This window comes from Manis javanica, chromosome 2 (assembly GCF_040802235.1).
Source record: "Manis javanica isolate MJ-LG chromosome 2, MJ_LKY, whole genome shotgun sequence".
Lineage (NCBI taxonomy): Eukaryota > Metazoa > Chordata > Mammalia > Pholidota > Manidae > Manis > Manis javanica.
The window spans coordinates 84,009,799-84,025,843 of record NC_133157.1 but is presented as its reverse complement, the minus strand read 5'-3'; the positions used below and the strand labels follow the sequence as shown (position 1 = coordinate 84,025,843).

The following is a 16,045-nucleotide window of genomic DNA, read 5'->3' as shown; positions in this document are numbered from 1 at the left end:
GTGGCTTGTTTTGGTCCTTGCATTTCTGAAAGAACTACACGTTGTTAAAGAGCCAGCGAAAGAAAAATATTTCAAAGGGACTCCAATGGGCGTCTCTGAAACGAAAACAATTTTTTGTCGTAAAAGTAATGAAAATACTCGCTTGCGACTCCCAGGACCCTCGCTCAGGTGAAGGGCAGGAAGAAGTGAGAAGGAATCAAGACAAAAGGCCCCAGACCCTTCCCAGCCTTCCATCCTCCTGGCCCCAGTAAATCAATGATAGAAAGTTTGGCCTCAGCGTTTTCCAAGTCTCCCCAGTTGCAATTGCTGTGCCTTCTTTTTTTTCTCTTATTTAAGGGAGAAGAGAGGAATGCTTGGTTTCTTTGCACCTGACTAAGGAAAAAAGGCCTTGACTTGCCCTTTCAGCCCACGAGGAAAAGCGACAATCCCTTTGTGGTGGCCAAAAAAGGGAGGTGTTTGTATGTGTCTGTGGGGGAAGACAAGAGCTAAGCAATAGGACGATCAGCTAAAGTCAACATCGCTACCTGTGGTATTGAGCCTGTGAAAACTGAAACTCTTCCTTAATCCGATCACAGGACTCTGGAAGTTGTACATTTTAAGGGTTGAGCAGGCAGAGGCGGTGCCTAAAGAACAGTAAAATATTTATTTAGCCCACATCACAAGCGAGGTAGGGGGATGGAGAAAACAAACCGCGCCGCGCTGGCAGCGGCGGCGGCGGAAGGGCGGTCATCGCTCAGGCAGGCAGAGCGCGAGGAAAACTCTCCTCCCGCCCCCCTCCCCGCCCCCGCGCCGCACGGCCGGCAAGGGCTGGTTTCGGGGTAGCCCCGAGCCCCCGCGTCCTCCTCCCACGCCGGACCCCGCGGGCTCGACAGGCCGGGGCGCCGTGCCCACTCCCTCACCGCCCGGAATGGAAACGGCCCGTGGGAAGCACTCGCGCCGCGGCGTCGGACCGCAGTCTCGCCAGGGATCGGGACGCGGCCGCTGGGCCCGCCCGCTGCTGTCCGGAGCCCGCGGCGCGAGGGGCCGGAGGCCCGCTCTCCCGAGCCACATACGGAGCAGGCCGCGCCGCCGCCGCTGCCGCCGTCGAGGGCGCCCTCCCTGCCCCAGCGCGGAGTCGCACCGCCTCCACCGTCCGCCACGCCCACCACCTCCAGCAGTCGCGGTGCAGGGACGATGAACGGCTCCGCCCCGCTTCCAGCGGCTCCAAAGCCAACAACAGGAAGACAGCCGCCCCTCAACGGCTCCCCCTCTCCCCGCACTACCCCCTGGGGAGCGCCGCCGCGCTGGGGGCGGAGGCCGGTCGGCTCCCCGAGCGGGGCGCGGGACTCGGGCGCCCTCCCCGCACCTCCGGCCCAAGACACACCTCGGCGCGCAGGGGGCGACGGGGAACCCCCCAGCTTGCGCCGCCCCCGCCGCCCGCGCTCTCCGGTGTCTGCCCTGCGTGTGCAGCTGGCTCCGGCCGCGGCCCATCCAGTGCGGCTTCTTTGGCTGCGCTGGGCCGAGGCGGCCGCCCGGCTCTGAGGGGCGGCTCCGGCGTGACGCGGGCAGGAACGCGCGGCGGCTGCGTGCGGATGGAAGGGTCGCCCCGCATTGCTCGTGGGCGTCACCGGCCATCCGTGGGCGTCGTCTGGCGCGCGTCTGCCGCGGAGACGCTCTGTCGTTCGCTGGGCGGAGGCGCACCGGCCGAATACCGTCGTCAAACACAAGTAGTTGTAAATCATTTACCTCTTGACCTTTTATCTAAATTACATAGAAACTTTTACAACTTAATGAAAAGACAACCCAATCGAAAATAGGCAAATAATCTGATTAAATGTTTCTCTAAATATACAAATGGCCACTACCTACATGAAAAGATGTTTAATATCAGCAAAAAGGGAAACACAAATAAAAACCACAATGAGATACTTCACAGCCACTAGTATGACTAATCAAAAAGAAAAAAAAACAAAAGCTGGTAAGGATATAGAGAAATTAGAATCTTCATAGACTGCTACTAGGAATGGAATGGATGAATTTTATATATGTGAATTACATCTCAAGGTATTACGAAGAAATTATTAGACTAAAAAATGTCAGGACTTCTACATTCAGCTCCAACGTGTAAAGAGCTAGAAAGGCATCATTCCCATCCTCCAACACAAAATGCTGAAGCTGAAAATCAACAACTTTTCTCATGTCCATCAGAGAATTGATCTCACAGGTCAAACCATTAGCCCAATATCTGGGGAGACAGCAGATGATAAGAGAATCACAGACAAGATCAACCAATCAGGAACAGGAACCCTTGGAGACAGTAACTGACAGGAACACTTAAATGGTAATTTTGATGAATTGCTGAAGGCTGAATATGGACTAGAGAGTTAGAACATGTAGGAATATCTTCTGACATTTTAAACTCAACCTAACCGTCAGCCTTTAGCAATTCATCAGAAATTACCATTTGAGTGTTCCTTAGCAGTTACTGCCTCTGGGTAGAGGGTAAAATGAGTTGCTGATCAACTGGTGTTTCAATTTTGTAAGATGAATAGAGTCTGGTGGTTTGCTGTACATGTGTCTACAGTTAAGAACACTGTATTGCACAGCTGAAACTGTCCAGAGGATATCTCATGTTAAGTGTTCTTATCACAATAAAATAAATTGGCAAGAATGAACTTTTAAAATACATTTAGAGACATCTTTTTGGTGAATATCCTATTCATCTCTAATTTTCATTGCAATTGTTAGCATTCTTTAAAATAAGTCCTGCAGTATATGAATTACAAATACGTTTCCTAATATATCAAATGCTTTTAAAATAAAAAATAAAAAATTCTGGAGGCTCAGTCTTTGTGGGCATCTCCATGCTTCTGTGAATCTTACCTCCAGAAGCACTTGCAGATCCTCAAAGTGAAGATCTGAGCAAAACCCTCTCCTGTTTCAGGTGGTGGGCGTGGGGAGGGGCAGGGGGAGGCCGGCAAAAGTTACCATTTTGAAATGCATTCAGAGGTTCACTGTAACAAAAGTCTGTCCTCCAGAAAAAACTACTATGACAGAGCTTTATTGACCTAAGGAAGCACAATTATCCAACTCCAGCTCACACTAGCTTTCCTGTCCAGACAGGTGGAAAAACAAAGACCAAAAAATGCTTCTTAAGGTCACAGCCCAGGAACCCAGGCCCTCTAAAACCTGAGATGTAATCAATAATGACAGTGGATTAAAATCAAGAGACCTGCAAGACACAGACCCTATTTAAGCTCACACACACACACACACACACACACACACACACACACACACACACACACACAACAGAGGAAGCAAACAAGGAAACCAGAAGGAACTGAATCCTCTGTCACATTCATCTACAGAAATACTAAACACAGCCTACCTACTGGCCTGACTGGCTTCAAACTTCACAGTAAAGGCCTATTTACCCTAGTTCCTATTAACTGATACATTACCAGATTTCAACGAATAATCATAGTGTGCCCGAAAAGGCAAGGCCAACAGCCTGAGGAGACAAAGCAAACATAAGAGCCAGACTCAGCTATGACACAGATTGTGGAATTATCGCACAGGACTATTTATAAGGTCTGATAAATATTTTAAGGACCCTAATGGAAGAAGCAGACAACCTGGAAGAACAGGTAAGTACCCCAGGTAGAAAATTTGAAACTGTAAAGAACCAGAGGAAATCAAGAAATTAAAAGCACCGTCGCAGAAAGGACAAATTCCTGTTTCAATATGCTGGACGTAACCAATAAAGAAGCAGTGGCATTGAGCTGTAACAATAACTTTCCAAAACTGAAATTCTAAGTGAAAAAAGGATTTTGGACAAGGGAATGAATATCCAAGAACTGAAGGACAATTACAAAAGGTGTGACATACACGTGATGGCAACAAGGGAAGGAGGAGACAGAAGGAGCAGAGGAAATATTTGAGGTAGTGATGGCTGAGAATTTTCTAAAACTAACAACATACACCAAACCACAGGTCCAGGAAACGCAGAAAACACTGAGAAGGAACATGGTACAGGCCTGAATTTTGGATCCACATAAAGAAAGGGAAGGTGTAAGGAAAAGGAAAAGTAAAATAAAATGTTTTTTTCTTATTGTTAATTGATCTAGTAGGTTTGTTCAAAGAAAAATCAGCAATGACATAGTCCCTAATAACCAATTCACTGATCATTCCTCAGTCTTCTCACATAAGAGCTAAAAGAGCTATACAGTTCATTCCTCTTTTAATAGGCTTAGGAATCACCACAGGACTAAGCACTGGCATAGCTGTGCTAACTTTCTTACTGTCACATTACCAAAGTCTGTCCAAAGATTTTTCTGACAGCCTGAAAGAAACTGCCCAGAATATTATGACTATTCAAAATCAGGTAGGCTTATTAGCAGCAGTCACTCTTTAAAATAGAAGAGGATTAAACTTCTTAACTGCTGAAAAGCAAGGCCTATGTTTCTTTCCAGATGAAGAATGTTGTTTTTATGCTAACCAATCTGGCCTAGTTAGAGACACTGTCTGAAAGCTTTCTGACTGTGCCTCCAGAATCCAACAACAACTATCAGAATCCTGGGGCAACTTGTCCCAAATTTGGAGCTCGGCATCCTGGTTGTTTCCCTGAGCAGGACCCCTGCTGATGTTTCTTCTGGCACTACTGTTTGGACCATGCTTATTAAATCTCTTAATTAAATTTGTTTCTCCCAGACTAAAGTCCATCAAGGCCAAAGTCCTGTTGTCATGAGGATTCAAACCCTTATCAACTGATGAATCAGCTTCCTGCGACCCCTAGATGGGCACCCTTATTGCCCTAATCTCTACCATCCTGACAGTCTGCAACCAGAGGGACTTAAAAGGCCCAACCCACCCCTCACCAGCAGGAAGTAGCATAGCAGTCATTGCCCCATCCCAATAATTTGGGTCCCAACTGATTGAGGGGGGGATGTCAGGCAGAAACACAGAAATGAGCCGTATCAAAAGGAGAGAGGGGCCCCCCCAAAATGATTCAGGGAGTTGATCACCTAGAGCTAATCAGATGAAGCCTCAGGGTCCAAGAGTGACTTAGGAAATGGCCAGGTTCTCCCCAGATAAGAAACATCAGAGGCACAGGCACAGCACAGCCCCTGCCCTCATTTCACCAATCAGAACAAGCCTAGAGAGTTAAGAGATGCCAATCAGGGACTTCTCTGCCCTGCCAAAATGACATAAAATGAGCCTCAGAATGAGCCGCTGGGCCTGTCTCACCTTAGGCAGGCCCTCTCTGCTACCCTATACAGAGTTCATTAAAACTGACTTTGCTTTCTTGTCTCACTATATCTGACTCCCCTGTGACATTGCACCAAGTTCCTTCCTTCCTAACACATCTGTGCACTTTCTAAATTGTGAATTTTTTCCTCATGAAAATCATTTAGCTTTGTCTTTATTCATTGTCTCTCATAATGTGCTCCAGTCAAGGGGTGTTCAGACTCTGCCAATGGGCAGCCAACATGATATCTGCACATAATACCCAGAAGTGTAGGAGACCCAGCCATTCTCCTAATGGATCACTGGCACGTTCACTTATGGGTTTAGACTCAATTAGTTTTGACTGTACAAAATACTAATGTATTAAAAACACAAACACCATCTCTACTTTGATATTGTTTTATTTTAAAAGGTAAAGACTTCTGCATCCTTTTAAAACCTGAACATTTAAGAGTTACTAGGTAAGTTAATCATACAAAGCTACTTACAATAGTAGTTGGAGAAATGTTATGATTTTACCAAGGTAAAATGTCATGGAATTCAAGTCACAACTTGGATCTTCAATGATTTAAGTGTTTTATTCCACACAGTAAGGTTTGGTCAGTTTTAAGAAAAAAAATTCTCCCAGGGATATTCTGTTCTCAATCAAGTCCTTCATTATCACCATCATCTCACATAATAGGATAGCTGGCCATGGATGTGATTCCACAGTGGTTGTTCCGATCCCTGGCCATCTTTATGTAGCCATCCATGCCCCAGCTTGGACCCCAGCTCAAAGAGGAGAGGGACTCCCACTTATTACAAAGAATCAGATAACTTATCTTTATTATCAGTCATGCCTGAGGCTTAGCAGTTCACCAGGGGCCAAGACAGATTCAGAAAGACTCAGTTCCTGTTCATGGTTGAGATATAAACCGGCACATAAGTTCTATCCACCAAATCTTTTATAGAACTGCAAAAGGAGAGACTGGAAAAGAAAACTCTTGGGGCCAGATGTGCTTCAGAATTATGAAACTCCTTAAATTAAGAAAATGCAAAGGTATGAAAACTGTTTTAAATACCCTAGCAAGCTTCTAACAGTAACCCAATGTTATAATCAAACATTACTACGTCTGTGTCCACCCTAAGGGGGATAAAGACTTTTGGGATTTCAGAGAGTATCTAACACTGATTCCAAAACATGTTTCCTTTTCAATTTCAAATTCAATTTTTGGCATTTAATACCTGTTCTTGACAATCCATATTTATAATCATCTGATTCTGCTCCGTCAAAGCCATAGCCAACCAAGAGAACAGCATGACCCAGGTCTTTGCTGCTGCAGCGTGGATCATAATAAATGCCTGGAAGTAAAATTTAGTGCTGTGAGCAGGACCTCCAAGTGACACGTGGCTATAACCCAGCCTATCAACCACAGTAAGGAAGCCATCTCCAAATTCCATTAAATGACATAAATCCAGGTAAGATTTAAAAATAAGATATAAAAATCTAGGATAGGGATTAAGGTCCTCATGTAATGGTAGCAGAAATAGAATCACCATGATTTCTTTTGTAAACAACTTGTCAAGAGGCATAAAAGACCACTCATGAAATGGTGCCATTCTATTTCCAGGATATCAGCCTAATGATTCTGCACAGAACACAGTATTACCTGAGCCAAAGGGTTCTTTCCAGTTTTAATTACAGTGGTAAAATTCCTCAGAATATTCTGAAGTTCTAACAATTGGGGGAAAAGCAAATTCAGCTATTGACTTACATAGCCATTTAAATATATTTTTGAACTGCTTAAAATCACAGGGATATGGTCCAAGTTATGGCAAAGAAAACATCAGTCACACATATTACCTGCACAGAGTGAACAACTATGACGAATCCACACTCTCAAAAATTCTACCTTGAATTCCACACACCAAAGAGTCAATTTTGCTGTATGTCATGGTGGTTTTCCTACTTTTCTGCCTAAATTTCTACATAGACTCATGCTTACCTTCTTTATAGAACTGAAATGTTTCCCACCTGGAGTCTATACCAACAGAAACAGGCCCCACTTTTGCCACTGTGACCTTAAGGACCTTCTCCTGTGCAGGGACGTCATAGAAGCCAGTGTCATTGGCAGCAGAATACTCAGGTCTGTATTTGAAGGGTTCATCCTTTCAAGATAAAGAGGATGAAATTTGATTATTAATACCCAACTTCCAGGGAACATAGGGCAAGACAGTCTGAAGGTTAATAATTTCCAAATCAAGTTTCTAATGAAGCATCCCAAGAGGTGATATGCTATTGTTTGTATTGAAATGAAAAAATCGCCTGGTGTCTATTCAACCAGACACTTGTTGCCTACCTATCCATAAGAAATTTTTCACTCTGGAGAAATTTGATACAGTATATAGACAGCTAGGTATATCTCTACATAACACATAAATATGGACAGCTACACAGTAACCATATAAACAGAGAATGGTACAAGACAAACAAATTTTAACAATAGTTCTGACAGCAGCTATAGAACCTTCAATCTAAAATGTGACTTTAAAATATGGTAGCTATTTTTTCTGAAAGTATTCAACTTTGATAACAGATAAAGACCTCAGTTTACCATTCCATGATAGGGATAGGATTGCTCTGAGTCCAAACCTCTGTTGTCAAAGACATACTGGAAAGCATTATCCATTAGGCCACCATTGCAGCCTTTATTGCCTTGAGGTCTGGAGCAGTCCACCAGGTTCTGCTCACTCAATGGAACAAGTTTGCTAGTTTTCCGGAACATCTGTCCTTCAAGGGCACCAGTTGCACTAAAAGCCCAACAAGAACCACACAGACCCTAAAAACAAACAGAAAAAGCTTTTAGTCTACAAATTAAATCACAAGACTTTTACAACAACCCATTTATCTGAAAACTCTTTTTAAAAAAATAGTGAATTGGAATTGGATTAAAGATGGTGGCGTGAGAGGAGAGACAGAGGCTTCCTCCCAAAACTGGATACAATTAGAAAATTTAATTGGCACAACTAATCCTGGGAGAGCAACAGGTAAGAGGACTGAATCAGACTGCACATACCTGGAGAAAAGAGCAGACCTCAGCGAATGGGGTAATGTACCAGAGCTGTGGCTCCGTGGGACCTGAGCCCCTTCCCCACCCCAGCTCACCAGTGGGAGGAAGACAAATGGAGCAGGGAGGGAGTGGAAGGCTTGGGACTGCTGAATACCTAGCTCCGGAGATCTGCGCTGGGAGTACAAACGTACATTTCATGGTGCTTTCATGAGACTAGCATGACTACCGGGTTGGAAAGTTAATACAGGGGAGACTGGGATTCTGGCTGCTTGTGGAAAGCAGGGATCCATATCTGGCTGCTCTGGGATAAAAACTTATACCTGTGTGCCTGGCTCACTGGCTCAGGCAGTGGAGACAGGCACAGGAGGCAGGAGGCGGGGAACAGCTCTTTCCTACTACCCCCAGTACCGCTCCCCTGCGACCCCTGACATTGCTTCAGGGGCTCAGCAGCTCCAGATTAGAGCTTCTGGACACTAGAGGGCACCATATACAAACATGAACCGCCAAAGGAACCTTGTCCAGAGTAAAATTGTTAATACAACTCCCGAGAAAGATTTAAATGATATGGACCTAGTGACTCTTCCTGAAAGGGAGTTCAAAATAAAAATAATCAACATCCTAATGGAGGTACGGAAAGACATCCAAGAACTCAGGAATGAATTCAGGTCAGAGATCCAATCGTTAAAGAACACGATGGAGGGTATTAAAAGCAGCTTGGATACGGTGGAGGAGACAATAAATGAAATAGAAACTAGAGAAGAGGAATACAAAGAAGCCGAGGCACAGAGAGAAAAAAAGGATCTCTAAAAATGAAAGAATATTGAGAGAACTGTGTGACCAATCCAAGCAGAACAATATTTGCATTATAGGGATACCAGAAGAAGAAGAGAGAGAAAAAGGCATATAAAGTGTCTTTGAGGAGGTAATTGTTGAAAACTTCCCCAATTTTGGGAAGGAGATAGTCTTTCAGGCCATGGAGATCCACAGATCCCCCTACACAAGGGACCCAAAGAAGACAACACCAAGACACTTAGTAATTAAAATGGGAAAGATCAAGGATAAGGACAGACAGTTAAAAGCAGCCAGAGGCAGAAGTACAAAGGAAAGCTCATCAGACTAACAACAGACTTCTCAGCAGGAACCTTATAGGCCAGAAGGGAGTGGCATGATGTATTTAATGCCATGAAGCAGAAGGGCCTGGAACCCAGATTACTTTACCCAGCAAGATTATCATTTAAATTTGAAGGAGGGATTAAACAACTTCCAGATAAGCAAAAGCCGAGAGAGTTTACCTCCCACAAACCATCTCTGCAGTCTATTTTGGAGGGACTGCTATAGATGGAAGTGTTCCTAGGATTGGATAGCTGTCACCAGAGGTAGTAAAATTATGGCAGGGAGGGTAGAGCGAATGATTGCTAACCAAATGCAAAATTAAATTGACTATCTCCAAAGCCAATCAAGGGATAGACAAAAAGTACAGAATCTGATACCTAATATATAAAGAATGAAGGAGGAAGAAAAAGGAGGAGAAATAGAAAAGAACCTTTAGATTGTGTTTGTAACAGCATACTAAGTGAGTTAAATTAGACTCTTAGATAGTAAGGAAAGTAACCTGGAACCTTTGGTAACCACGAACCTAAAGCCAGAAATGGCAATAAGTACATACCTATCAATAATCACCCTAAATGTAAATGGTCTGAATGCACCAATCAAAAGACACAGAGTCAATGAATGGATAAAAAAACAAGACCCCTCTATATGCTGCTTACAAGAGACTCACCTCAAACCCAAAGACATGCACAGACTAAAAGTCAAGGGATGGAAAAAGATATTTCATGCAAACAATAGGGAGAAAAAAGCAGTTGCAGTACTAGTATCGAACAAAATAGACTTCAAAGAAAGTAACAAAAGATAAAGAAGGACATTACATAATGATAAAGGGCTCAGTCCAACAAGAGGATATAACTATTATAAATATATATGCACCCAATACAGGAGCACCAACATACGTGAAACAAATACTAACAGAATTAAAGGAGGAAATAGAATGCAATGCATTCATTTTGGGAGACTTCAACACACCACTCACTCCAAAGGACAGATCCACCAGACAGAAAATAAGTAAGGACACAAAGGCACTGAACAACACACTAGAACAGATGGACCTAATAGATATCTGCAGAACTCTACACCCAAAAGCAACAGGATACATGTTCTTCTCAAGTGCACATGGAACATTCTCCAGAATAGACCACATACTAGGCCACAAAAAGAGCCTCAGTAAATTCCAAAAGATTGAAATCCTACCAACCAACTTTTCAGACGACAAAGGCATAAAACTAGAAATAAATTGTACAAAGAAAGCAAAAAGGCTCACAAACACATGGAGGCTTAACAACACGCTCCGAAATAATCAATGGATCAATTACCAAATCAAAATGGAGATCCAGCAATATATGGAAACAAACGACAACAACAACACAAAGCCCCAACTACTGTGGGATACAGCAAAAGCAGTCATAAGAGGAAAGTATATAGCAATCCAGGCATATTTAAAGAAGGAAGAACAATCCCAAATGAATTGTCTAATGTCACAATTATCAAAATTGGAAAAAGAAGAACAAATGAGGCCTAAAGTCAGCAGAAGGAGGGACATAATAAAGATCAGAGAAGAAATAAATAAAATTGAGAAGAATAAAACAATAGCAAAAATCAATGAAACTAAGAGCTGGTTCTTCGAGAAAATAAACAAAATAGATAAGCCTCTAGCCAGACTTATTAAGAGGAAAAGAGAGTCAACACACATCAACAGAATCAGAAATGAGAAAGGAAAAATCACGATGGACCCCACAGAAATAAAAAAGAATTATTAGAGAGTACTATGAAAACCTATATGCTAACAAGCTGGGTAACCTAGGAGAAATGGACAACTTCCTAGAAAAATACAACCTTCCAAGACTGACCCAGAAAGAAACAGAAAATCTAAACAGACCAATTACCAGCAACGAAATTGAAGCGGTAATCAAAAAACTACCAAAGAACAAAACCCCCGGGCCAGATGGATTTACCTCGGAATTTTATCAGACATACAGAGAAGATATAATACCCATTCTCCTTAATGTTTTCCAAAAAGTAGAAGAGTGAATACTCCCAAACTCATTCTATGAAGCCAACATCACCCTAATACCAAAACCAGGCAAAGACCCCACCAAAAAAGAAAATTACAGACCAATATCCCTGATGAACGTAGATGCAAAAATACTCAACAAAATATTAGCAAACCAAATTCAAAAATGTATCAAAAGGATCATACACCACGACCAAGTGGGATTCATCCCAGGAATGCAAGGATGGTACAATATTCAAAAGTCCATCAACATCATCCACCACATCAATAAAAAGAAAGACAAAAACCACATGATCATCTCCACAGATGCTGAAAAGGCATTTGACAAAATTCAACATCCATTCTTGATGAAAACTCTCAGCAAAATGGGAATAGAGGGCAAGTAGCTCAACATAATAAAGGCCATATATGATAAACCCACAGCCAACATCATACTGAACAGCGAGAAACTGAAAGCTTTTCCTCTAAGATCGGGAACAGGACAAGGATGCCCACTCTCCCCACTGTTATTTAACATAGTACTGGAGGTGCTAGCCATGGCAATTAGACAAAACAAAGAAATACAAGGAATCCAGATTGGTAAAGAAGAAGTTAAACTGTCACTATTCACAGATGACATGATACTGTACATAAAAAACCCTAAAGACTCCACCCCAAAACTACTAGAACTGATATCGGAATACAGCAAAGTTGCAGGATACAAAATTAACACACAGAAATCTGTGGCTTTCCTATACACTAACAATGAACCAATAGAAAGAGCAATCAGGAAAACAATTCCATTCACAATTGCATCCAAAGAATAAAATACTTAGGAATAAACCTAACCAAAGAAGTGAAAGACCTGTACCCTGAAAACTATTAGACACTCTTAAGAGAAATTAAAGAGGACACTAACAAATGGAAATGCATCCCATGCTCTTGGCTAAGAAGAATTAATATCGTCAAAATGGCCATCCTGCCCAAAGCAATATACAGATTTGATGCAATCCCTATCAAATTACCAACATTCTTCAACGAACTAGAACAAATAGTTCAAAAATTCATATGGAAACACCAAAGACCCCGAATAGCCAAAGCAATCCTGAGAAAGAAGAATAAAGTGGTGGGGATCTCACCCCCCAACTTCAAGCTCTACTACAAAGCCATAGTAATCAAGACAATTTGGTACTGGCACAAAAACAGAGCCACAGACCAGTGGAACAGATTAGAGACTCCAGACATTAAACCAAACATATATGGTCAATTAATATTCGATAAAGGAGCCATGGACATACAATGGGGAAATGACAGTCTCTTCAACAGATGGTACTGGCAAAACTGGACAGTTACATGTAAGAGAGTAAAACTGGATCACTGTCTAACCCCATACACAAAAGTAAATTCAAAATGGATCAAAGACCTGAATGTAAGTCATGAAACCATAAAACTCTTAGAAAAAAACATAGGCAAAAATCTCTTGGACGTGAACATTAGTGGCTTCTTCATGAATATATCTCCCCGGGCAAGGAAAACAAAATAAAAAATGAACAAGTGGGACTACATCAAGTTGAAAAGCTTCTGTACAGCAAAGGACAACATCAATAGAACAAAAAGGTACCCTACAGTATGGGAGAATATTTTCATAAATGACAGACCCGATAAAGGCTTGACATACAAAATATATAAAGAGCTCACGCTCCTCAACAAACAAAAAGCAAATAATCCAATTAAAAAATGGGCAGAGGAGCTGAACAGACAGTTCTCCAAAGAAGAAATTCAGATGGCCAACAGACACATGAAAAGATGCTCCACATCGCTAGTTATCAGAGAAATGCAAATCAAAACCACAATGAGATATCACCTCACACCAGTAAGGATGGCCACCATCCAAAAGACAAACAACAACAAATGTTGGTGAGGTTGTGGAGAAAGGGGAACCCTCCTACACTGCTGGTGGGAATGTAAATTAGTTCAACTATTGTGGAAAGCAATATGGAGGTTCCTCAAAATGCTCAAAATAGACTTACCATTTGACCCAGGAATTCCACTTCTAGGAATTTATCCTAAGGATGCAGCACTCCAGTTTGAAAAAGACAGATGCACCCCTATGTTTATCACAGCACTATTTACAATAGCCAAGAAATGGAAGCAACCTAAGTGTCCATAAGTAGGTGAATGGATAAAGAAGATGTGGTACATATACACAATGGAATATTATTCAGCCATAAGAAGAAAACAAATCCTACCATTTGCAACAACATGGATGGAGCTAGAGAGTTTTATGCTCAGTGAAATAAGCCAAGCAGAGAAAAACAAATACCAAATGATTTCACTCATTTGTGGAGTATAAGAACAAAAGAAAAACTGAAGGAACAAAACAGCAGCAGAATCACAGAACCCAAGAATGGACTAACAGTTACCAAAGGGAAAGAGACTGGGGAGAATGGGAGGGTAGGGAGGGATAAGGGCAGGGAAGAAGAAAGGGGGTATTATGATTAGCATGTATCATGTGTGGGGTGGGGGAAAGGGGAGGGCTTTGCAACACAGAGAAGACAAGTAGTGATTCTACAACATCTTACTATGCTGATGGACAGTGACTGTAATGGGGTTTGTGGGGGGGACTTGGGGTAGGGGAGAGCCTAGTAAACATAATGTTCTTCAAAAAAAATGAAAATAAAAATTAAAAAAAAAATAGTGAATTGCATATTCCACAGTGTATCAAGGCAAGAACACCAATTTCTTTTTGGCTTTATTCTTGGACAGAGATCTGCTCAGTAGTGTCCTACCTGATCCTTCAGAGGAGTTACACAGCCTGTTTCTCTCCAGTTCACAGATGGGGGGATCTCTGCAAGGGGAGGTTCTGGGAACACTTTCCCCTTCCTGTACTTCTGTTTTTGAAGGCAATTCATCACCTGCTGGAATTCTTAATTGGTCTTCAAGCAAAAAGAAATAGGATGTAAGAAAAGGAAGAGATTTTACGGTAAAGTACCGAGGAGAGGAAGAACCCACAATTCAGCAATCCACACCACGCTCACCATGTCACCAAAGGCATTCATTGCCATTGAGAAGCTATGATTCCCTAGGTCGTGTTCCTGATTGTGTTTGTCAATCATTTTCAGATTCTTCTCCCACACTGCTTGTCTCCACCTTTCTTCATTCTGGAGACAAACATCACCCATCATCTTTATTTCTATTTAAAACCAATCCACCTCTACCCCGAGGATTTACAGAGTGGAAGAGAAACCGTGGCCAGGACAGCCTTATACTTCTGGTTGCTGATCTCCAGCGACCATATAACGGCATATATCCCACACTGTGCTCAGCAGTGGGTGCCACGGTTATTGCCTTGGTGAGAGGTGGCCTCAAGAAGCTACTCTCTGCTATAAATGCCCAACAGCAATGCCCACTCTCGGCGGAGGCCCTCTGGGCAGTTTCAGATGTTACCTACTTTGCCATAGTGTTTCCCGTGTGTTGTCTTCCACTGGGACCACTGTGCATCCAAGCCACCGTCAACTGGTGGAGCAGCCGAGGCTATTCCCAAACACAGAACAGGCAGGAGGAGTGAAGGATGCATGTTTCCAAACCTAAGGAAAGGAAAAGAAATGAGTATCTGACGAGACCAATCCTTCTTAAGAAGTCACACTACTTTCTTCTGAGATTTTAGAGCCACGAGGTGGAGTGAGAACACTTAACGCATCCTCAGCAGCATTTACACAGGGCCGGGACGCATCTGGCTGTGGGAAGAGCTTGTAGACACTGTTGCGGACAGTGCAGGGAGCGGCGGGCCGCGCCGCAAAGGGTGAGGGGCTCAGGCGGCGGAGTGCGGCGCGGGCGGCCCACGGAAGGTGTTTCCTGGGACTGCCCCCCTCCATCCCGGGTAGCCCCCAACGTCAGTCCCGGGTCGGGGGACACCCACACTCGGAGGGCGTAGGTGCGCAGGTGCAGCGGGCAGGTCCGAGTCCACAATTTCGGAGGCGGCGCTCCTGAGGCGGCCTTTTAAAGCCAGAGATTCGGCCCGCCGGCCCCGCCCACCACCGGACCGCTCAGCGATTGGATGATCCGGCCTGTGGGCGGGCCTCCCCGCACCGGACTCCCCGCGTGCTGCAGGGCTCCATCCCAGTAGGTCCCGGGGCAGGGCGGGCTTCCTCAGTGGACCGGGAGAGGCCAGCGGGGTTCAAGACCTCGCTGAGGAGAGTCCGGCCCCTCCCTGGGGTCCCGGATGCACCAATTACCTGATTCGCGCCCTGGGTGGCCGTTCAGGGAGAAGTTTACAGAGGCCCACAGGGGTCTTCGGCGTCACCCGCGCGACCTGAGTTTTTGGTTAACGTGCCGGGAGCGCTGAGACCAGCCTGATCTAGTCTAGGGGTTCCTGCTTCTTCTCAGGGAAGGCGGGCGGGGGAGGAGTGCAGGACCACGGCAGAGGTGCTCTCACTCTTTCAGGATGGGGTGGAGGAATGTGGGGTCGAGAGGCCTCCCCCCATCTGGGGTCGCGACACGGCCCAAGTGCTCAGAAGGAAAGAGGCCGGGCTGGACGGTGTCGGGGAAGGGGCGGCATCTCGTGATGCTCTTTTCCTGTCTCCCCCAGTCAGGGAGTTTTCGTCGCTTTCAAGCCTTTCTCCAACCCCCAGAAATGAGTTTGTTCTAGAAAAAAATTGTT

At 44.0% G+C, this 16,045-nt stretch overlaps 1 protein-coding gene across 1 annotated transcript; it reads right to left on the bottom strand.

Moving 5' to 3' along the window:
- Positions 1–5,774: 5,774 nt before the first annotated feature.
- LOC108388261 (procathepsin L-like) lies at positions 5,775–14,966 on the bottom strand. Its single transcript, XM_036991328.2, is given in 8 exon segments — positions 5,775–6,000; positions 6,454–6,472; positions 6,475–6,570; positions 7,215–7,377; positions 7,824–8,048; positions 14,175–14,321; positions 14,424–14,546; positions 14,837–14,966. Coding segments are annotated over 8 exon segments (999 nt in total). The 5' UTR covers positions 14,963–14,966; the 3' UTR covers positions 5,775–5,900.
- Positions 14,967–16,045: the final 1,079 nt, after the last annotated feature.